This window comes from Protobothrops mucrosquamatus, unplaced genomic scaffold, assembly GCF_001527695.2.
Source record: "Protobothrops mucrosquamatus isolate PMUCROS unplaced genomic scaffold, P.Mucros_1.0 scaffold437, whole genome shotgun sequence".
Lineage (NCBI taxonomy): Eukaryota > Metazoa > Chordata > Lepidosauria > Squamata > Viperidae > Protobothrops > Protobothrops mucrosquamatus.
Window position 1 is genome coordinate 225,044 of NW_015386761.1, and position 25,502 is coordinate 250,545.

General features: G+C 35.2%; 1 protein-coding gene across 1 annotated transcript in view; it reads left to right on the forward strand.

Moving 5' to 3' along the window:
• STK4 (serine/threonine kinase 4) overlaps nucleotides 1–16,524 on the forward strand; it is a 56,699-nt gene extending 40,175 nt beyond the window's left edge. Inside the window, exon 11 of the mRNA XM_015816362.1 lies at nucleotides 16,042–16,524. Within this exon, the coding sequence (XP_015671848.1) occupies nucleotides 16,042–16,200 (159 nt within the window). The 3' untranslated portion in view covers nucleotides 16,201–16,524. The remainder of the gene's footprint in view (nucleotides 1–16,041) is intronic.
• Nucleotides 16,525–25,502: the final 8,978 nt, after the last annotated feature.

The window sequence follows — 25,502 nt, forward strand, 5'->3', positions numbered from 1 at the left end:
TTCCACCCATTGGTTCTTGTCCTGCCTTCAGATGTAGCCATGTTCTTGTTATATGATGTATATCACTTCGGAGGGAAGGTAACAGCATTCCATGGGCCTTTGGCATATAGCAGTGATGGCAAACCTTTTAGAGACCGAGTGCCCAAAAACTGGCCCTGCCCCAGCTCCACCCCTGCCTCAGCTCCACCCCGTCCCCTGCCCCGCCTGCCCGCAGGGCCACTCACCACCTCCAGGGCCCACCGCAGATTGCCCAGGCAGCCCAGCAGCGCCATGGCGGCCACACCCTCTGCCCACGCTCCACATCAACTGTGTGTGATGGGGCGTGAGGGCAGAGTCTTGTCTATGCTGCCTGGCTGCCATGTCCTTGGCTGCGCTACTCCGCATGGGCCACACTCGGGGATGACTCTCCTCCAGGGGGCTGCTGGTGAGGAGAGGGTCACGGGGGGAGGCGAGACTGGGAAAATGGCACATGTGCCCACAGAGAAGGCTCCCGGTGCCGCCTATGGCACGCGTGCCATAGGTTCGCCACCACTGGCATATAGCCATGCTGGCCACATGACCATAGAAATTGTCTTCATACAACACTGGCTCCCTCAACCAAGAAACAGTTGAGCATCATGCCTAAAGTCGGACATGACTGATAGGACAACTTTCACCTTTTCTTTTTATAGTTAATATTTAAAGAAATACAGCAAAACTTTAGCATGAAAATTTGTAGGCGATAAGTGGAAGAGTTCTGTGTATAGAATTACTGATTACAGTAATCTTTCCTAAACTGCTCAGATTTTTATAATACAGAAAAGTTTTACATTGCATTTCTAATTTGCTTTAAAACCTCTTAAGATTATTTGGCCTATTCAGTTTCATTTTTAAATTGGAAGATGTCAAAGAGATGTAAGAGGATTGTAAAACTCAGTGCAGGTTTACCCAAACTAGTCATGGAAAAAGGTATTCACTGTGAATATTCATGCCTAGATGTGTGCATGAACTTGGAAATTATAATTATTACCTTAAGTTCTGTTTAATAAAGTAATTTTAAAAAGATGACATTTTTTTCATTTCCTGTCCCTTAGTGTAAACTGACCAAAAAATACTTTTGGGAAACACCGTTAAGAATAACTGCCTTCATTTCTACAAAATTTGTAGCCCTTGAAACACATTAAAGATTACTGGGTATTTTTTATTACATTTCATCAGTTTAAAAAAAGTAGTTTCCTTTTATTCAATTTAAACTCCTGGACATTTTTATGTAGTTCTCTTGACAAAAGTACAGGATTTGTTTGCCATTAATCTAAGCCTTTTTTCACAATCATTTTTTGACTTCTCATCTAACTCACAGCTCTGCGATTCCCCAGAGATTTCCACCTAAGAAATCAAAGTCACTTTGATGCCATCAATTAGCAAACTCAAGTACCGTATTTTTATTACAGGTCTCTGACCTGAATCCAAAGAGACCTTTTTTTCTGTGATATACTAAATCTTCTTTTAGCAAACACTAAACGTACACACTTTTAGCATACACTAAATGTACTTTTAGCATGTCAACCTATAACTGAATTTTCTGCTTACATAAATGCTGTAAATACTAGACACCTTCAATGCTACATATTACTTCTTTAACAAAAAGTATTAAATACTGGTTCATGGCTGGCTGGGGAATTTTGGGAGTTGAAGTCCACAAGTCTTAAAGTGGCCAAGTTTGAGGACCTCTGCTTTAAGGAATTGCTGAGACATGCTAAGTGCCATGCTCTGAATACATGTTTCCTTAGGGACATTCTTGAAGCTGCGGCAAAGGAGATATTGTTAGGAAGAGACTTGAGTGACTCATTCCTGACTAAGCAGACTAGCAAAACTGTTTCTATAATCTATCTCACTAAAATGCAGTTCCAGCCTTCGCATGGAGCCAGTTTTCTGATCTAGTCTAGCTGATAGGGCTACCTACTAATTCAAATCCAAAGCTTTTTGTAGTCCTACTGCTGCCCACATTGAACTTTGTGATGGTAAGGTGCAGTCTGATTTTTCTAAATGCGCAGCAGTTGTAAAGAAAGTGATTCGTGCTCTTATTTTACAAAATATTGAAAGCAGTGTGTATGTACTATACAGTTATTTATTCCATTTTTTAATTTACTAAATCAATTTAAATATCCCTGCATCTTGCAAATATGGCTTTGGGCAGCTAATAACAAATTATAAACAATACAAAAATCCAATCTTCACAAAACATTAAAAACTGCCATGGCCATTTAGCAGAACAATAACATCTCATGATAGCTAACTTCTAATCTTGATGCCATGGAGTACATCCAGGTCTTCAATGCTTTGCAAAAGACCAGTAGGATCAAGGCCAGTCCCCAGTCATGGAACTTATTGCAGAGAACTTAGTGCCTTAACATTTGAGAGAACAAATATTACATCTAACCAATCTAGGCTGTAGAAAATATTGAATAGTGTTTGAGGCTTTATAGATTTTAACATATGTTGTAAACCTCCAGGTACAGGTAAATTATGCAGATTTTTATATTAGGTCATTAAGTAATTCTTGCGTCCCTACTAATTTTTTCTCCAATAGCAGCTTTAAAGCTTCTTCCAGTCCAATTACATAGGATGCTGAAGACCAAGTTTTGAATCTTTAGTATGCAGAGTGTGTTTTCTGTAGAAAACTTTTACAATAGAATAGGGCTGTAATGAAGATCAAGTAGCCAAAACTTTAGTATCCTCGAGCATATTTCACTTTCTAAGATTTGATATATTAAGTGCTTCGGAAGAGTTCCAAGGAATGTTAATGGTCTTACCAGTTGCACAGAGGAAACATCTATTATTATTTATGGAAATGATTGATAGTGAGGCCTTTTAAGATGCCAAGTGATTTACTGTTTATTGATTAATGAAAATATGTTCTGGTTTACAAAGACCAACATGCCTGATGATGTATTACTTTTTTTGTGTGCTGATGTTTTTTTGTCTTATAAATGATTTGGTATCTTGCTTCTTTTCTCTTTATATACATCACTCAAAAAAATTTTTTTTAATTAAACTTGATGTTTTTCTAATCCTCCTTGGCAGCAATCAAATTTGGAGGACAATTTGATGGCAAACAAGTTTCTTTCTAAAATCTGATTACTGCAAAGAGGTCATATTCACAAGGGAAGCACAATTTATATAATTTTTATTTTATAGCCCCAATCAACTCTGGATAATTAACAGTGAAACATCAAATGACAATCCATAGGAAAACTCAGCACTCTCAGATGAGCATAGCATAGCTAAAAATGGCAATACTCAATTCTTAGAAAATTCTTTCTCCCTTACTTCATTTAGTTTGGGGGAAGGGTCTCCATTGAAATCAGTGTTGAAGAAATACATGAAGCTATAAAGATTTTCCCTTTCCTCCACATCTCCTATGTTCTTCAGTGCCGCAATGGGTCTTGGAAGTCTCCTCCTGCCCCTAAGACAAATTATAGCATCTTGGGAGAATCTCAGCGAACGTGAAATGGTTGCACGAGAGGTAGTGGCGGGGGGATGCAGGACTTTTCACTGAGTCTGATAGATTTTTTTTCATCTTTATCTTTCCCTGTGGCTGATTGCAAGGGGGAAAAAATGCAACCTAGGCACTGAAGACTTAGTTTTTCAAATAAATGCGCGGGGGGAGGGATTCATACAATATAATCACTCAACAATTCTTTATTTATGATAAGTTAATATTTTAAACAAGGAAAATGGTTTAATAACATTGATTTCACCCAGATGTAAATGGTTCTGCTTTGTTTATGTGGCTGAATGCTGTGTTCATAATGAGCAAGTTTTGTTTCATTTGCTGCATTTAGAAGCCTCCAGATCGATGATGTTTTGTTCCAAGATCAAACAAAAGGTGTATGTTGTTCTAACGTCAAAATAAAACTGAGAACATATGTGAATTTGTTTTGAGCTTGTGACATTTGAAAAGATCATTCAAAGTCGGAACCCATAGCATTTCATAACATTGGCAGATTGTAAAAAAGATTAAATATTGTGATCAAAAGATTATAAGAAAACAGTATTCCATATTAAGATAACTTGATGTCTAATTTTTAAAAACAATTTTTGGTAACTAGCATATAATTATATAAGGTTTACAGGTAGTCTTTGGGTTATAATGGCAATTGGGACTGGCATTGCTGTTACTAAGCAATTTGGTTGTAAAGCACAAATCACATGACCCCATTGCTTAGCGGCAACAGTCTCAGCAGTCCAGGTTGCTGTTATAGCCTCAAGGGGTGTGGCTTGTTAAAACAGGAAGCAGCGGGACACCAGGTAAGGAGAATGGGGGTGGGTAGGGACTGATGTACTGTGAATGGGGGTGAGTGGGTAGGGACTGATGTACAGCCAGCCCTATCAGCTAGACTGTGACACTGCATAAGCATAGGGAGGCCAGACGAAGGAGATTCTGGGTTGATGTGAGCACAGGGAAGCCAGGGACACTTCACAGAGTGACTTGTGAGGTTCCCTACCAGTTCCTCTGTAACTTTGCTTGTGGAAAGCTTGGCAAGGAAGGTGGCAAATTGTGATCATATAACCATGGGGCTCTTCCTTAATACTTCTTTGCAGTTTTGAAAATAGACACTGATATGATTTGCAAAAATATAATCTTTTTTCATTGGTTTTTTTCGTTATGTTTGCAATCCAACTTACTATAAAGACTCCTAGGGCTTAAACATTGTTTCTAACAGAAGGTCATATTAAGAATGTTTTCCTATGTATCTAGTCTGAATAGCTGAACTGATTCAATTTAAGCTCTCAGCTTAGTGAGATTATATTCTTTTTCAGTTTTATGTTTGCCACCTTGAGCTAATAAAAATAATAAAGGTGAGTTACAAAATCTAAAACAAAAGTAAGGAATACAATTTTAAAAATAAGGGTACAAAATATGTCACTTACAAAAGCTACCAAAACAGGTTTGACATACATAGAAGATTTGATTGCAATGTTTGCCAATCTATTTTTGAAATAAGACTCTTTTCTTGACCTTAGTGAACCTAGCTCCCAATTAGCTCCTGTCTTTGTGCAGCAATGTCATTGAGGTGTTCTACAAGCTTGAGAAATGTGATCTCATTCTAGCTGTATGTCTTACAGTGAACTTCTATTCACTAAGCAGAGACATTTGCTTGAAAAATGGCTCTTTACTTCCTTTGTAAATCATTTAATATCATCACTAATATAAAAGGATTAAAGGAATCAAGCCACTCACTTCCTTGCTTTATTGGCCATGTCAGAGCATGCTTTGGTAGTTATATTTCTCACAAAAAGCTCTCCAAGATAGTTTAGAATGAGAATATTGACAAAACTCAGTGAGTTTCATGACTGGAGATCTATTTTTTTTAATGTAATCAGAGTCCAGCTTTTTCCCATCAATTATAAAATCTTCGTAAGGCTGAAGTAAACTTGAATGCAACATGAAATATAAACAAAAGACAACCGGATGAGACTAAAGTTCTAATTAGACTAACATTTTCTCTTCATATTGCCCAATTAGATCTTTATGTTAGGCTACAAACAACAAAACAGGATACTATTTTTTTGTGCTCCTTAGTAAATGGTGGTCAAAGGTATATTACTTCTGATTCTGGAGGCAATACATAGCTATAATAACTGGTGTCACTGATAGCCTCAGCTTGTATATATTTGTTAAGTCCTTTTGAAAGTTTACTGGCACAAAATTCTCCAAGTTTGCATTATTCAATTTCATTAAAAGATTTCAGGGTCGATACTGAGATAGGGTGAACCTTTTTTCTGTTTACTTTCACACATTGCATAATTTTATATGTCTTTATTTTGCCATCCTTTTATTCTCAAATATTTTAATTTTGGTGTCTGGAAAATTAATCATTATAGTTTTCCTCCAGAGTATTTTTTTTCTGCTCATCAATGTGTTTCTCACATTCTAACAGTCATGTGCACAGTATTCCCAAAATGATAGCAACATGGATCATCAAGTTATCCACCAAAAATCCAGATTAGTTTTCCTTGTCAATTACTGTCAGGCCCAAATCCAAAGACAACACAGTGAATCCAATCAACTCAATTCTTTATTTGCTTAAACCTAATAGACAGATCTTGCCAAACTAAAGCTATAACCTTCTAACCTAATGGATATATCCTGAGAGATCTCTTCCTTCTGCCTCCATCAAGTTCGGGACTTTGCAGTTTCTTAATTTGGGGTTCTCTCTGCAATGTACTGCCTCCTCCTTGGGAAACTGCAGTGCTCCTGCCACAATCCCCCCACCCACCCACCATTTCAGGTGCATATTCCATCACAATCACTATCAGCAATATTTGGGAGATGTCAGAAGTTTCTTTTTTTTCTTTTTCCTCATCGTGCAGCAGTTTACATTTGCTTACACTTCTTACATTGAACTGCATTTCCCCATTTTTGAACCAGTCCGATGTAAAACTTGGTACTCTTCCATCCTGTATGCTGATGTCATGCTCCACATCCCATCCATTAAGATAGTTACCTGATGAGACCTAGGAGGCATGCTTTTTTGGAACACCATCCTTCTGCCAGATAAACCTGGCCTCCATCTTGGCCACGTTCAAAAGACCTGTGAAAATGTAATCCAGGCTTTGGGCTAGAGTGGGTAGTCAATCCGATATGTTTGATTATCTTTTAATGGTTGTTTTTCTTAAAGAATTCAGAGTTTTTTAATTGTATTTGCTATTTTTACTATACACCCGCCAGAGTTGTTATAGAGTTGGGCAACTTTATTTCTAAATAAAATGCATTCCACATCCTGGTAAGATTGTTTGGTAGTGTGTGAATGATAGAGATCATGATGATTAACTGGTTTTAATACTTTAGTTTAAATTAAATAGCAAAAGTATGTCAGAAGTGAAGAATACTATATAAAATTAGAAGTAGGATAGTTATGGATGCAATCATACTGCAGTTGTTTATAATAAAGCCTCTTTTTCCTCTTTGTGAAGCATTTTCAAGGAGTGTGATTATTTTTCTTTATTCCAATGTTGTGTGTATGTAGATTTTCCTAAGCTACTTTTATCCACTCCTTCCCCCTTTCAAATTTCTGGTTTTGGGAAATTAATATAGTTCCATGTGGTCCTTGGTGCTCTCTGAGCTTGGTTGTTTTTTTGTAGATGTTTCATTACCAAACTAGATAACATCATCAGTGCTAGCAGCAGTTATGTTACCTTGTTAAGTAATGAAATGTCTGCACAAAAACAACCAAGCTCGGAGAGCACCAAAGATTCCCCCCAGTTGAACCCTGAACTACAAATATTGTCTTCTAATATAGTTCAAAAATGATTTCAAGAAAAGTATTGCAAGTATTGGAATATATGAAATAATATGAGATCTTTATGTGCATTAAATACATTTTTATTTAAGAAATTAAATTTTCTTAAATCTAAGTTTGAAAGCTAGGCTAGCTGTGATTTCTTTTTACTATTGGCTATAAGCATAATTTCTCATGCATTAATACATTCAAAATGTATTAATGTAATCCAATTCAGTGAAACTATCCCATGGGCCAGATAATTTTTTTTCCTGCAGTGGATTGATTCAGGCTCTTAGAAGCTCGATATGGTTAATGTCTCGGTAAATTGAAACTGCAAGATTTGATTTCTCATCAATTGTGAATGCTATGGAATCAGTTCTTGCAGCTTACAAAGTCTTCTATGGCTTAAATATCCTGTGTTCTATGAATGTCTCTTCCCTATTAAAAGTTTGCATTTCAGTATCTGTATAATTTATATCTATCAGCACTTCCCAATAACAGAATGAATATTAATATTGTCTGTAGAAAGGGAATTTAAATGCATAAAGCATATATCATTTATGTTATTGATCTATATTTGTCCAATTGGTATGGTACTGAATCTTTTGGACCCCTGATGGCTTACAACAGTATATAACAATACAATATAAACCTACAATAAATAAATAAAATAATACAATTCATAGTAAACAGCATAAAGAATGACAATAATAACTACAACTTGCAAGTAAGCAAAAACATTTTCATCAGGGACTCTCTGAGGAATATGATTTTTGTCAAATAGGAGCAGAAATTTTTGAAGGCTAAACTTTTTCAGGTTTGTGTGTATTAAAAGTAGTTCACAAACATGAAGTTTAGTAATTTGATGTATTGCTTTGTTAAGTATTAACTACTTTGCTGTCTAAAAATCAGAAAACAAAGTATTTATTTTGAGGAGAAAATATGCCCACTGAAACAGCCAACATTTCTCAATTGTAAGTATTTTAATGCTTTAACTACAATAAATGGCTATGTGAAAAAGCTCTGTGTTTCATTATTGTTGATCCTGAGATGCTGACCTTTGCTTTTTTAATCCAATAATGGAAGAAAGACAACCTCCTTTGTGTGTTATTAGATTAAATTATCAAAGCCTTTTGATGTCCTTTAAAGATTTATTAGATGAAATGCTTGTAATTGCCTTTTGTGAAACAAGATCATTGAGGCACCCTAACATTTCTTCCCTTTCAAGCAAGCTTGTATCAAAATGCTAGCAGAAATTAAATTTGTAGTTCTTGCAGATGTAAAAATATTGTAGCATGGGCAAACTGAAGCACTGATCCAATTTAGACTTATTTTCCAAAATGTGGGATTTACATGCATTTCTTCATCATTTTGTCCCCTTGAACACTTGTATTAAAATTATTATTTTATTTTACATCTAAGCAGGGACTTTTAGTTTGATATCAGTTAAATAATTTGTAAAGGCGAAGTAGTTATGAATAGGTAGTTCAGATCAGACAAAATACCCATAATATATCTTTGAATGCTAACAATTAGCATTAGCCTTAACAATTCATTAGTATACAAAAATATAGTATAGAAAATTCTATTCACTTAGGATTTCTTTGCATAGAATTAAAATGAGACATATTGAAAATCTGGACCATATATAACACATGAAAAGGAATTGAGTCATGAAATCATGCACTTTAAAATCTTTCTAGTCCTGTAAGAATGAAATTAGGATATCTATTTTTTATTAGAAAATGAAAAGATACGAAGACAGGAGCTCAAACTCACTGCTGCTTTTCCTGAGGCAATACCTGATAAACAAAGAAATAAAGCATGGTCATGATGCGTATCCTGCCTGCAGATCTTTGGGACTGAATGAATAATGACAACACTACTAGACAATTTATTTATCATTGCAGTTTGTTGTTAATGCAAAATTAGGCTATTTATTATAATTGCTTTACTTGTGTTATTAGCCATAACCAATTAGAATCTATTAATAGCTGAGGCGAGAGTAAACCAAAATACTAAATAATCATATGTATGCATGACTCCGGATCACATGGGTGATTATAAGTGACTGTTTAATCTAAATATTGATAATTTCTTTAATCCAGAAGCACATTTCTAATAGTCTGCTTACATTATTATGCAGAAGAATTGGGCAAACAAATAGAAGCATCAAACTGTTCAAGTGAGAATAAATATTGTATTAATTTCCTGTTTTCTTTTTATGACTTGATTTTAGTAAATCATGTTTCCTTTTCAGAAGCACAGCAGGATTTCAGTTCAGCTTACAATCAGAAGTCTGACTTTCCCCAGTGCTATGCCCTTTCATAAGCTCAACATAGTTCTTTACAAATTCATACACTGTGACTTGTAAACAGTGATCACTGTTTTGGAACAGTTGTTATGTAGCATGCTATGTAAAATGCAAATGAATCGTATTGTTTACCCTATTTTTTATGGAGTAAGCCACTGTATTTAAGTGTCTCATAAAACTGGGTTAACAAGACAAATCTGTTCCTTGAACTTGGGAGTAAGCAGTGGACCAGTTACACTTCAGGAATATCACATCTGATATCCTATAAATTGAATACATCTTGATAAGTTTGTTATTGATGAGTGGGATCTCTCAAAGTTGGTCTCGACGACTATTGAATTTGACCTAAGAGCACGTTTATTCATGTACCTGGATTCAACTTAACATTCTGTTAAATCATCACAACAGTGCTGAAACCTGGTTGTGAACTGTGTGAGTATATAGAGTCTGATTACTATTTTTTAAACTCCCAACTTCTTTTCCTGCATTTTTTTTAAAATCAGGGCAAAATAATATTATCAAAATAACAGTGTGATTGAACTTAAATCATTATGAAATGAGTGCTGGTCACAACAAATTAGTGAACTAGGTGATGCTTATTTATTTAAGAAAATTTATATGGCTGCCCAACTCACTCTTGGTGACTTCTGGTGACTTATAAGAATAAACTCCCAGTACAAAAAAAATAATAACTCCCCATCGCCCTGGCAACAACAATCAGCCGAGTCACTGGATGGGCTCCGTATCACTGTGGGATCTCCAGCCACATTGGCAGAATCATGCCCTCGGGGCCATGTGAGAAAATGCCAAAGTGGAGACCAATCTTATCTCTGCAGGGATGATGTTCCACAGGAAGGGAGCCACCATGGAGAAGATCCTTCTTCTTGATCCTTCCTGCTAGATGGACCTCCTTAGGAGAGGGGACTTGTAGTATTCCCTGCCTCCTCACTGTGGTGGTTTGGGTAAATAAGACTGGGAAAAGATGTTCATATTTAATACATACTTTTTCTCCCTTGGGCCCCTGTGAACGAAGAAACACTAATTCAGTTGCCTGGTAACAAAACAAATAACTCATCATAAAGAATTCTCCAGACACTATCTTCCTTCTTTCCCAGGATATCTGGAGTCCCTCCCCTTGTTTAAAAATTGGGATGTTAGTTGAGCCTAAAGAATTATGTGCCTCCACATTACTGATTAGGTGGCTGTTTGTCTTCTAAAGAGAGCTGCTACTTAACCCAAACTAAATATTCTAGGCAAGCTTTTCACACATGGTAAATGTGTTCTCCTATTTTTCATGCCAAATTTTAACATATATTAAAGTCTCTCAGGTCTTCCAGTCCTTGATAAGGGAATTGCAGCATAGAATAAAGTAGTTTTCCCCATCACTTTCTAATATCCTGAACCAAAATGCAATACACACAGTGTTATGAATGTATTCTGTGTTGCTGTTCACAGTATCTCTCCATCCAATATGCCTAAATTATTAAGCTGCATTAAGAGTAGATGCTTGTGCTAAGATTTTTATTTTTTAGATCCTCTAAAATATTAATAGCTTTCCATGTAGTAAATTTACAGGAATTCCCAGATAGCACTTGATGTTCCTTTTCAGTTGTTTCTAGTCTGTGATACTTTCTGGTCACATCATCTTACTCCACAGTTTGTGCAATGGCTAGAATATATACTCATTAATACTTCAGACTTGATCCTGTTGGTTAAAATATCTTTGATGGGTCTGCATCATCATCATGTGGCCTTTTGTGAAAAAGTGACATCTTGTCTTTTCAGAAAATTTCTCTTCAATCTAAAAAAATCAGGGCAGTGTAGAATAAGAAAGCAACTATCAGAACTATTAAAAAAACTGCTGAGAGGTTTACAAGAATAGATTCCAAATTATTTCTTCCATCTCTGTCTCCTGACATATAGTTCATCAGAGTAATTGAAGTAGTTTCTCTGTAAAGGATGAAATCCGATGGAAGTGGATTCTCATAATTAATCTCATCCAGTATTATTTAGAGCCCTTTGCCTCTAGTGACAACGGTTTTTAATTTAAAAAGTCTGAGATAATGTATCTTTATAATGGCTTGCAGTTGTCCAGCAGTTATATCTAAAGCAGTGTTTGAAGTTTCCTGGAAACAGAGAAACCTGCATTTGCTCATCTCTGTCTATAAAAATTGGGATATGTAGATATTGAGCAATAGCCATATTTCTGCCAAAGACTAAAATTAAATCATTTCTGTGTTCAGCTGTGACAGCTACTTCATGCTTGGTCTGATTGCTGTGTTCATGATTGTGTGCTACGGCCTTTAAAAATGTTTACATACTAGAATAATGAATCCTAAGACCTGTCAATACTGTAGAGTCCCTGGTTAATGATATGTTCTTTCTTCTTATGTGCATTGTGATGCAGATGGGCTGAACCAAATTCTCTTTTGATAATGGTGTGTGATTTGTATCTTGCCTGCTGCATCAAATGTGGTGCACAGCCTCAATTTCATAGCAAAAATGCAGTTAGCAAGCTTCCCTATTTCCTCATTGCAGACCAAATTTTTAAGAAAAAGTGTGTGTGAGGGGGGAGGAATTGGTTTCTCTGTATGTGCATCAAACCTTTGAGAATGTTGCTTTGGGAGTAACAAGCTGTACCTCCTTTTAGCAGTGATAATAGGCTACAAAAGACACATTACTCCTCCAAGGAAATTCTTTTCACCACTTAATCTTAATTTAAGTTGTGAATTGAAAGACTTTTTCAACTGGTGCCCAGGTTGAAAGATCTATTCTGATTCCCAGTTACTTTCCAGGCCCAATTTAAAGTTTTGACATTACATTTTAAAACTCTAAAATGGCTTATGGCCATTTATGGCTTATGGCCTACTACCCTGTGTTCAGAAATTTATTTATTGTATGCACAAGGAAGGGCCTTCTTCTGTGTATTTGAGGAGTTGTGTTGAGTGAAATTTGTAAGGAAAACAGACCCATCTGTTCTCTTGGCAGCAGAATAGTGCTTGGGTCCAGAGAAACCTATGAGCATGTGAAGAGCTGAGAGACACTGGCATTTTCTCCTCAGTAGCTCTTGTGGCAAAGAATCCTTGTGTTTTGGGAAATGCTTTCACTGTTTTTAGAGAAAAAAAAACCTCAGGCATGCAGATAACTATGTATGATATTTGGGTCCTTAGCAGTATTGGAACAAATGTAATTTCTAATGTCAGAAGTCAGCTCAGGACATAATTGAAAATTTTCAAAAGCAGATTTAAATGGTGATTCTTACTTAGAACATTGATAATTAAAACATGCCTATTGTCATTTTTAGTCCTTGCAGAGTAGTTATTATTGACTGTAGTTCCAGCTTGCTTTATAACCACATTTTCTGGATGTTGAACAGGTACATTAAAACATAAAATTCCAAACAAATAATGGTACAACAAAATACGTGGATGAAGATACATTTAAAATAATAGCAAGGGGTGGAAGTAATTTGACATATAAAACCAAAACTGGCGGGAAAGCAGAAGATGTAAAAGCACTAAAATAGTTTTTAACACTGTAAACATTTTGAAGAAAAATATTTTTACCTGGCTTGGAATGAAACATAATTTATATACCTAGTTTTTCCAAAAAATAGGATGATTACTTACAACTTTTAACACAGTTTTTTCCCCAACTGACAATGGGATAAAAAGTGATAGTGGAAAATTAAGCTTTCTTAATGTCTGTCCTCCTAGGTGGTGTTATTTTTGTTTCAACATAACATCATTTTCTCCACATCTGTGTTGTTGAGATTGTACTAAGGCTTCAAAATTTTGATGCATGCTAGGCTAGACACAGCCTGCTCATAAGATGCTTCAGAGCAGAATTTTGTGGTCCCAGGCAATACAGCACGAAGATAAATTCCCACCTATATTGAAACTTGCCTAACCCCTGGTAGGGCCTAAATCTGTAAGTTCTATAAATAATTCATTTGATCTTCAACTTTTCCTTCATTCTATCTTCACATAGACTTCATGATTTCAATTTTAGCTCAGCCTGTTAGTTTCTCTTTCAATATATCCTTACTTAGGGGATCCAGTAAAGTTACTGCCTGACCAAGAATTTTAAGTTTCTTTTTCTTATCAACTAGTTGAGAGTTGAGTTGACACTCAGTTGAAAGTCTCATCTAATCAACAAAGTTGACTGCCAGAGTAGGTGCTCAGATATTACAATTGATCTGTGTTATTAAGTAAAGAGCTTTATTGTATTTTCCTGATTTGTTTGTTGGTTATAAGATAATTGTTTAATTTTCACACTTCTCAATATTTTGTTCTGTGCTATTCCTGGGTGGAAACAGACAGAATGAACTTATGTATGAATAATGTCTACTGAGAGAATGGAAATAAGACTAATGTGTCAGCCATCTGTCAGGACCTAGTTTATGATCCAACAACTTTAATCTGTGGAAGATGTTAATGGCGTATTGGAATGGAGTAGTGCCACTAAAACTGTATCTGGAGAAGTCTGTACTTACGTGCTGCATCGCACACACATCCATGCTTCAGTTTCCTGCTCTTCTACTTTATAGTAGTTCTGGCAATGCTTGCAGTTCTCCCGTTCCGTCTTGAGAAAACAGCTATATTGCAGTTATAAAATGGTCTCTGGAGGCCAAAATAGTATATGATACTTTAAAGTTATTGAGTGAAGTGCTCTTGAGAACTTGAATTACAGGTAGTCCTCGACTTACAACAGTTTGTTTAGAGACCATTTGAAATTACAAGAAACTGAAAAAAGTGACTTATGACTGTTTTTCACACTTATGACCATTGTGGTATCCTCTTAGTCATGTGATCAAAATTCAGATGCTGACTCATGTTTACGATGGTTGCAGTGTCCCGGGGTCATGTGATCACCTTTTATAAGCAAAGTGAATGGGGAAACCAGATTCACTTAATAACTATGTTACGAGCTTAATAACTGGAATGATTCATTTAACAGTTGTGGCAAGAAAGGTCATAAAATGGAGCAAAACTCACTTAACAAATGTCTCATTTAGCAACAGAAATTTTGAAAAACTATTTTGATTTTTTCAGTTTTGTGTCTGAAACGAGGATACTGCCTTACTCTTGGTTTGTTTTTGTGTTCTGCCCCTGTGGATTTTGTATGAATATATGAAAATTGACAAGAAACTCGCTATAGTTACTTTGTTCCCATGCAAATCTGGCTTATTGTTGCAGGAAATCAACATTAAAGCAATTTCTGGCTCATTGCAATTTGAGAAAATAAAAATAAAAAGCCAGAAATTAATTAGTTCAATCATGAAAAGTCAGTCAAGATTCTTTTTAAATACTCCCTTACTCTTTGTGCATTTTGTGTATGCATGCATTTCTATCTGGCAATCCTTCTATTTAAATGTGCATGTATTAAATGGGGACCCTTTGGCTTAATCTTGGAAACATTCAGTATTTTTATTGAAAAGTGATAAGGTTGGAAGAAGATGATATTTTAACCAGACATCTAGCAGCTCTTTAGAGTTTTGAGACAATGGAAGTTTTAATCAAAACACTTCATTCAACCCTGAATTAATATTTTCTTTTTTGCATTATATTTCATTCTATTATTTCAGTTCCTGAGGGTTGCATATTGAAGTGTTATATCTGAAGCAAATATTACAAGATTAGTGTAAAATTTTAGCAGGTCTAATATGTTTAAAGGATTGTTGGCTAAAGTCGTGTTATTGTGTATGGGTGATAATATTATCTTTCTGCCATCTGTTGTTGCAGTTGTAAGTCAAGTCAGACCCAATTATGCAATTTTTCCAATGTTGGTTAAGTGAATTACTGTGGTTATTTCACAAATCATTCAGTTGTTAAGCAAATTCCCCAATGGGTATATTTTCCCAGGGATTGGCAAAAAAGGTTACAAATAGTAATCACATAATTGTAGGATCTTGCAACCAGTAGTAAACGCAAGCCAGTTGCCAAGCACTCAAGTTGTGATCACATGACTCTGGGCACCTGTACATGCAAATACACCTCGTAAGTCACTTTTTCTAAGGCTCTCATGACTTCAGAAGGTCGTTAAATGAACAGATGTAGGTCAAGAACTTACCTATAAATAATATTAGTTAACAATTTAGGATTTTCATTGTACTATAATGTCTTCTCTTGGACAAATATGTAATATATCACATGACATGCAGTTGCTTTCTGCTGAATTAAGACAAAATAGTGCATCATTTGTTATATAATAAAGGGAAAATATTCCCACTACCTGGGAATTAGGTATTACAAAAGTCATGATTAAAAGGGCATTTTTGGCAAGGCAGTTGGAGTTAGGAACAGTAATTAGATCTTAGAGTTAACATTAAATTTCATTACATGTATTTGCCAAAAGTAAATTCCTCCACATTACTCTTTAGCAAACCATTTAGTGTAATACATGTTTGGTACCATTTTTTCCATTTCTCTCTCTCCTTTTTCCCCTCTGTTTCTTTAGTTGAGGAACTGGACAGTTGAAGAACTTCAAAGACGACTTGGGTCACTCGATCCCATGATGGAGCAGGAGATAGAAGAGGTTCGCCAAAGGTATCAGTCAAAGCGGCAACCAATTCTAGAGGCCATTGAAGCAAAGAAAAGACGCCAGCAGAACTTCTGAGGAAAACTTGGCAATAGAATAGATGTCCATCATTCCTTACAATAAACTGTTCTTCTATGACTACTGTGTAGGTGGATTTCTATTTCTATTTGCTATAGCACCTTTTCTAACTCAGGTATGCCATTGAATGGAGTCCTCATGAAGAGATCATGCTTTGTATGAATGGTAGATAGATTCTAGATACATTGCGTGTTGCTTTTGAGAAATCTTGACTTAGCTGGGAGCTAAACTTTGTATTATAAATCCATACAAAAGTGGGAAATGGATTTGATTAAGGTTGGTACTCAGATTTTACAGTTTTTACAGTTCAGTTCCAAACAATATATATATATAGTATAATTATCAGAATGTATAGTACATTTTTGTATGAAAAACCCAAGTAAACAGAATAATTCTGACTTAATTTTCTTAGATGAAGTATAGAAATTCAAATTTTTGCTTTTTCGTTGAACTGTTAAAAATGTGAAATCAGAGTCCTTACACACTAATCTATTATCTAAATTGATCCAAAAACATTCATTATTGTTGATATGTAGCAACCACTTGATCTTAAACAGTGCTTACTTTCATTTTGCCCTATTGGTATAATGAATTTTGGAAATGAGTTTAAAAAAGAAGTGATTTATTAGCAAGTTTACATATCCTGCTCCAGCATTTGAAAAAGAATATGAACTTTATCTAGTGTAGAAACCTCTAAGAGCTCCATGCTTTTTTATTTCTTTTTTGAAAGTATTACTTTTCAGTGTTATATTTTTTTCCTTTGTTTTTTATTTTTAGTAGAATCGTAACTCTGAATGAATGCTAATATATTTTCAGTGATGCCTATCAGTTAAAAAACATAATAAATATTTTATTTTCAGTATTTTTTTCAGACTTTGTGGTAGCAGAGGCATGTCAGTTCCCCCCAGTTCAGGAAAAATTAGTATCTCTTTTGATAATAAAGTTATTTAAAATAGTTAAGGAACTGTGGACTTTTGTATTCTCTGCTACTTCAAGCTGAATTTATTTAAATTTGTGGTACTAGTTTTGAATTTAAACTGGAGTAAGCATTTCCTTTTATTTGGAAAAATAAACATATCAGTTGGGATCTAAATAAAAATCTTGAGACCCAAATTAATTTCCAAATACCATTTAGTTAAAAAAAACAACACCATAATACATCTGTGATAAAACAGTTGCCTCATGAATAGATGTTTTGTACAAGTCTCAAGGTTGGATTTCTACTAAGGGAAACTTACGGTGGAATGTGTTCCTGACAGCTTCAGGTTTCATAAGTGTCCATAGAAATCTTCCTCCTTCCACCTACAACATATATGCAACTATTGGAACAACCAAACTACAAAGAGGTCTATATAATTAAGTGGAGTTCAGAGTGTGAAAAAGGACTTGAAATTCTTCTAGTCTTGCAACAGCCTCTTGTGCCTAGTATGTTAATCCTCAAAGGTTCTTTTGACCTGCAAGGATACATAGAAAGGGAGTGGTTGAAATATCATACTTGTGTATGGAAGACTGTGCCTACAGCTAATAATTCTGATGAATGTCTATAATTTATGACACTGCAGTTTGATAACTTCCCTCAGGAACAAAATGAAAATATATGATTACATCCTTGCTGCTTAAGACCTGGAAACATTTGTTTGATACTTAACACACCAAATTGCAGATTGTCATATGGATATATGAACTGCGTTTTGTGTTCCCACAGAACAGGGAAGAAGGATCCTGTTTGGTCCACAAATTCAAATTTTAAATTTAATTTAAATTTTCATTTCTACAATTTTGTCTATCTTCTATCAGGTGGGAAATTGTTGAGTTGGGCCATGCCCTTCTTATTTCTCAGAGAATGATAATTCTAAGTAAGCCATGTTCTTTTTGGTATTGATACTAAGGAAATACTGCTATTGGCTCACTCAAAAACAGTTTGATTCAGTTCTCTTCCTAAAAATGTTACTCCATTAATACCATTGATTCATCCTGGAATTAGAGAACTTAGGAAAAGCCAAGATAATTGATCTATTTCAATTAGCAAACCTTTTGTATAAGTTCAGGGCTGAAAAAAGAAGTGTTAAATAATAAACAGAAGTATTCATGTTCTGCATAAAACAATGTTAGACAGGTACCACATACAAGCTAAACTTGTCAGTTTCTCTTAGTTAAACAATCAGGTTCACAGAAATTTGCCACGAAGACTAGAAACATTGTAATTTGCTATTCAAATTAATAAAACTGGATGCTCACTGTGCCATTGAATTCTGTATCAAGTTTCCCAATTAAATTCTCTTTGCATCTATCTCTTTAGCCTCTACTCTTATAATTCCCCCTATAGAGTTCTCATTCCTGTATAATTCCACTACCCAAATAAAATGGGAATATTTTTTTTAGTAAACTATTAAAATAAATAGCTCCTGAATTGAAGACATTTTGTTTTTGGTAATGATGCTCCTGCAGAATATTTGCATTTAAAATCCTATGTAAATTGAAAAGATGGTTCTTTGGTTAGACATATTTGCCTTTACAGTATAGTACTGGGTAATCGGTGACTATACTTCACTTCAACTAATGGTAAGAAAAGATCTGTGCCTGACAGGACTACATTCTAATCTGTTTTGTGGGTAAAATGTAGAAAAAAAAACCAAGGGAATGAAAAAGTGTAGCAATTATAGCAGTCGAGTTGCTTCCTCAACTTTGAAAAGTACAAGAATTGAGGATTATGTTCAGAATGCCTATTCTTTGTAGTAACTCCAGCTGAAACAGGAGATTCTGATTCCTATTTTGGAGTCTTTTACAAGAATATATCACTTCATTTGTCATCTAAGCTGTATTTTTAAAGTATATATACATTCCATTCCCATGGGTCATATGTACCAACTGAAGTCTTTTGAGTAAACTGTCACCTTTTTCTTTTTCAGTCTTAAATCCACTGTCTAGTTTTAGTTCTGTGAGAAATTAAATGTAAAGCCAGTAGCTTTAATGTTTTGTAATAAAAGTTATACCACTGTAATTTGAATTTCTCTTTTTTTAGAGATCTGGTTGTTTTGTATATAATTGTTTAAATCCTTAGTTTGTACATGAATGAAGATAATTTTTTATCTTATTTAGCTAAATGCAGGAAACTTTTTTTGGATTTAAATATTTGTTTTATAGGAAAAAAATAAACTATTCTGCTTATTATAAAATATTGTCTTTTTCTGTCAATCTAACTTTGTTGAATTACATGTTACACTGAACCACCAACTAACCATGAAATTTAAGTTCGTTCAACATAGCAGAAAATAAAATTGAGTAATTTTAGTTGTACTAGATATGGGCACAGCCCATGTTCACTTGAAGCATGCTTTCATAGGTCACTGTCCCAGTTTCCTTCACTGATGGGCAAAATGCATCAGCAATCTTTGCTTGCCATTTGTCTTTATGATTCACAGGTCAAAATGTAACTTTTGGAGAACTCTTATTTTAGCAGGGATTGTATATTTTTAAATCTCTTGATTAATGTGCATCGATGAATAAAATCCTGTAGAATACGTAAAAGACAGCAATAGGAAATAATTACATTGGGGGTTTTCAATCATTTTGCCAACCTTGCTTTTTTTTTAAAAAAATGCAAACTATAAAAAAGCCTTTTACAGCTGCAGGTTGTACTTTTTTGCTGACATACTTTGGTAGCACATAGACTGTGGGCTTTCCTTTCTAATTAAGAAGTGTAAATCATTTGATAAGATTGGCCATAGTCTCCTCCTGAATAAAACGGAATAACGAGATGGATAGTCCCACTATCAGATGGATTCACAGTTAAATAACTACAGTAGTGGCTAAAATTGTGGAAACCTTTTGGGAAAAGTGTATTTTTGAGGTTTGATGGCTAATAACACCACTTTTTGGGGAGAGTAGTACCATAAAATTATATATCAATGGAAAGATATTTTAATCAAAAATGTAATGCAACAATGTTTGTTCAATTATCTGCACTGTATTCTATGAAAAGTTATAGCCAAATAACCAGAAAAAGGAAGCACAACTTGCTTAGGTTGATATCAGGTAGATTTCCTTCATCTGACTGTAGCCAATGAGCATGAGTGTTTAGAGTGCCAATCAGGTGTCATCTTGTTTTGGCAATGAGCCAATCAGATCACAGTAGGATTCAGTTATTGATATCATGTATTGAAGCCTAGAGGAGGACATTTGTCAGTGTGTTATGTGATCGCTATCAAGTTGGTTGGGTTTTTTTGTGTTCTTTCATTTAGTGAGCTTGTAAAACATAATAAAATTAAAGTAATGGTGCAAAGAGTTGACTGGTTGACCAGAAAGCGACGTAAAATAGTATTATTAAGTGAACAAGGCTATCGTTATAAAGAAATTAGAAGAAAAATTGATGGAAACTTAACCAAAGTTGGCATTTCTACTGTATACTTTTCCCAAAATGTTTCCACAATTTTGGCTACTACTGTATTTGAAAAAAGGGACTTGCGACCCAGATTTGAAAGTCCTATGGCCATTTCCCGTCTCTCTCATGTGACAGAACTTTAGGAACTTAGCAACATGGCTGTGTTTATGGCTGCTTGTAGTCTCTCATGGTCACATGAAGCATTTTGCAATGGTTTTGTTGAAAACCATCACTTCCAGTTTTCAGCAAAACTGTGCCATAGTGATAATGGTTTGTTTAATGACTGCGCATTTGCTTAACAACCAGAAAATGTTGTGAAATGACATGATGTCTTAGACTGTAATGGGAAGGCACCATTACGATTGTAACTCAAGGACTACCTGTATTTTGGTTCAGCTTTCTCCAAAAGAAAGTGAGTGTTCCACTTGACATTGTGAGGATCAGAATGAAGGGGTGAGACTAATGTTTGAAATCAGTAAGTCTCTTTTTTTTTTTAAATCGGGTAACCTCCTTAATACATTCTGGGAATTTTTCAGATGAACTACATTGAGGCTCAGTTCAAGGGAAGCTTTATCTTTCCTTTTATTGTTGGAATAACGATACTTATATGTATAAAGTAAGTCTTAAATCAAGAACTCCTAAAGTATTTAATCTTAATAAAACATAATAATAAAAGCTTAAACAATACATATAAAGGCACTCCAGGCACAGTTGGAAGCATATACAACTTCCTAGTTGTTAAAATATATGATGGCATTCTCTGGAACTGATTTCCCAAGAGTTATGCCACGGTGCTATCATCATTCACTGGCAGTCTTAGGTCTGTTTTCAGCGCTGGACCAATTCTGAGATTTTCTATAAGTAGCATTACTTTTTTCATGTAAATTTTATCATGGTTCATGGTTTTGGGTACTGTTTGATTGAAAAGTGACTTGTCTCGTAGATATTATAAATAAATAAATGTGTTATGGCTGGCAGTTTCCATTTCACACAGAATTTTGTACTTTCATCTTTGTACAGCCATAGTGTTGGTCTCTTTCGTATTTTAGCTGAAGAGATGCACTGAGATGTAGAGCCCTTGTACTAATCTAACCTTCTCTACTCCTCCTGCATAGTAATAAATAGTATTCATTACTAATTATTCAACTCTCTAATAATCAGAATCACAGGACTAAAGTCACAAATGTAATGAAAGTTAAGAAGAAAAACTTCAGAAAGTAAGGCTGTTATATTAATAATTGGAATAATAGGTAACGGATAACATAAGATGAAATTATGCTGTACTATTTGTAGGAGAAAAAAACTCGTTAGTACAGAATTTGACCACTGAAAGATTATTTATTTATAAGGTTATCTGATGTTTAGTGATTATAAACATCCATAAAACATGGAATCTTGTGTATCAAAATAAAATAACAATATAATATAAATAACAATAGCTTAACAGTAGTTAAAACAAAAATAATAAATAGGGAGATAGAAGTAGGAAATTATGTTCAGTTTTTGGCTGTGGTTTGTTCTCCAAGCTTGTTTCAATATAATTTCTGAACATTTCACTACCAAACTAGGTAACATCATCATCAGGATTTTCTTGTCCTATTCTTCTTAGCTTATAAATGTCTTGTGTGCCAGTGTGGTCAGTTGGTCGTACGATTGGTTGTTTGTTTGAAGCTATATTTGAATTCTGAGCCGCTGATTGGTTCTCTTGTTAATTATGTTCAGTGCTTCTTGTAATCTATTCCATTAAATTATATTTTCCCACAGCATCTCTGTAGGAGTGAAGTTACAAGAAGAGAAAGTTTTGTGATACCTTGAAAATTAAACAATATAATACAATCTTCATGGGCCATAATCTATTTTATCAGGGGCATGATAACCAATCGAAAATAGGCACACAGAGAGAGGATTAAAATAAAGGAAAATACTAAGCTATGTGATCAGAGGGGAACTTAATGCAGCAAAGGAGAATAATCATTGGTAGAAAACAGAATAGCTATAGGAATAATTAAGGAGTCTTTATAAATGATAAGACAAACTTCCTTTTGTAAGATACCAGGAATTTGTAAGAGCCAGTTTACTTTAGTCGTTAAGGCACCAGACTAGAAAGCAGGAATCCATGAATTCAAGTTTTAGCCATGAAAGCCAGCTGGGTGACTTTGGGCCCGTCACACTCTTTCAGCCCAACCCACCTCACCAGACTGTTGTGAGGAAAATAAGGAAGAAGGTGTGTATGGGTATGGATATATAACACCTTGGGTTATTTGTAAAAATAATAAAGGAGGAATACAAATAAATAAATCAATAAAAAGTAAGATAATTAACCCGTTGCTTGGTCAAAGGATATGGCCTTCTACATTAATCTCAGTAGCCCTTTCATAAACTTGTATATTGGCCATTCTATCTAATCTTTTGATGAAAGGCTGCTTTTTTATTTTACAAAATGGGTTCAAAGACATCTGGAAAGAAGAAGCTCCATGTTATTTGAGCCAGGGAATTTCAAGAACACTGTCAACCAGCATCCAAGCAGTGAACTAACCAGCCAGAAACGAAATACTATGAAGAAAAACTGGGGTGTACAGAGGGAGGGAATGGAGCCCTGCCGGTGTGCCAGAATGAAAATGGGAAAGAAGATATTCTAAGCTAAATGTATCTTGAAATATCTGTTAACTGCAACTCTGCTAGATCAAACAAAAAATCAGGAAGGCCATTCCCTGCAAATCACAAGTGTATGTATGCTCCCCATACGTTCCCACAGGATTATCCTAGACCAGGGGTAGGCAACCTCGGCTCTTTTATGACTCAGGAATTCTGGGAGTTGAAGTCCATGAGTCATAAAAGAGCCAAGGTTGCCTACCCCTGACCTAAACTTATACTGAAATTACCATAATTTTTATTTTTATTTATTTTATTTACTTGTATCCTGCCTTTATTATTTTCATAAATAAGGGGGCGAACATATTCAAAACACCTTTCTGTTTTCCCCACAACAATCCTGTGAGGTGAATTGGGCTGAGAGAGAGGGACTGGCCCAAGGTCACCTAGCTGGCTTTTTATAAGGTTCCTCTGTTGAAGATTTTACTGATATGTTGGCTGGTTGGCCTGTTCCTTGTGAAGTGATTAATCTGGCTATGGGATTTATTAGAAAGTGTTGCCTTATTTGCTCTGGTGATGATCAATGGGTTGGAGTCTGTTCATAAGATTTGGATCAGCCAAATTCTCACATACTGTTCCTGAAATGTATTGTTGCATCTACTGTAGTTTATAAACTATGCAAGTGTTCTTGGCTTCTGTTTCTCGTGTCTCTTCAGATATAAGGTCTGAAAGGAGAGACAGCAGCTGTTATGCTACCACACTGAACCTTTCTATGCATTGCTTGTCTCCAAATGTAGGCAGAGAAAAGCAGGAGGAGCAGAAGAAGCTGCTTTGGGGACATTCACATTTGTCAAGTGGTTTCAACCAGCACATACAGAATGTTTTCTCCATGTCTTTGGAATCTTAATCTTTCTTAAACTCTAATCACTTTCATAATGCAAATTTTAAAATGACAAATGGTTGCGTGTTAAATGTAACAGCTAGGATTACAGCTCCTGTGATTGCAAGATGGCATGCTAATGATTCTGTAGAAGGGCAAGTATGCAAAATGCATGAAGCACCTGCCCAGTCAGTACCACTAAACTTTGGCACTAAAGTATATAATTTTAAGTTTCTTCAAGAAAATCACCAAAGGCGAAGTAAGAGAAAGACGCTTTTACAATTTTTCCGAGGGCTTAGTGATTATGTATAATCCCTTTTCAGTCATCAAATGTAACAGCAATGAGCACAGGCTTTGTAATGGTGCTCAGATACATTAGAAGATCCTGCAAGTTGCTAGTGAAGAGAAACCCTAATTCTTAGTTTGCCCTACCCAGTAGTAAGTTGATCTGCAGCATCTCTAATGAAAAGCTATATGACTTTACTCAGTGGTTATGTTGGGGAAACAACCTGTATGATTGAAAAAGGTAAAAAATAAAGAAAATTTATAGCTGGCATTCACTATGTCTACTGTTAGGACTAACACTTCTATCATACACTGTACAAGTTTTAATAACTTAATTTGAAAATGCTATCAATTCAGACTTGTGGTATATGACAAACAAAAAGGTCAGTCTTTAGTTTTTAACATTGCCCCTCAAAGCACTTCTGAAAAGCATGGGTGAAATGATTAAGGCAACATGAGCACCTCTAGTCCTAGAAGCAATATAAAGAAATCTGTTTCAGAACTGCAATTAAAAAGAGTGGCAGTCCATAGAAGAAAGCAAAAGAAATGGGCAGTAGCCATGGAAACAAAGCACTAATGTAACTGTATATTAGTTTGCCTCCAGCTACAGTAAGTTGAAATGCTATCTTGAATCAACAGAAAACTTGAAACTTGCTGCTCCTATTGAAACCAAGGCAAAGAAACATGGTGGGAATGGTTTGGCCATTGATTTACACTTAACAGGATCCATCCCAACCTTCCAGATGTGTTGGAGTACAATTCTTATAATCCTCAATTACCAATTAAGTATATACTTTTAGCACCATTTTGGGAAGACTGAATTGTAAGATTTCTCTCTTAATAGGACTTCCATAGGTCATCCCTGGAAGATCTTATTAAGCATTTCAGGCAGAATAGGAAAAATGTACAGGTAGTCCTTGACTTACAACAGTTCATTTAGTGACTGTTCAAAGTTACAACAGCACTGAAAAAATGACTTATAACCATTCTTCACACTTATGACCATTGCACCAACCCCCTGGTCATGTGATCAGAATCCAGATTCTTGGGAACTATTAGAAATGTATCCATTTTTAGTGTGTGTGTGTGTGTAAAATCATCATCATCATTTCAGCCATTGTCTATCCACTACAGGATGAAGGCCTCTTCTGCATGTTTCCAACC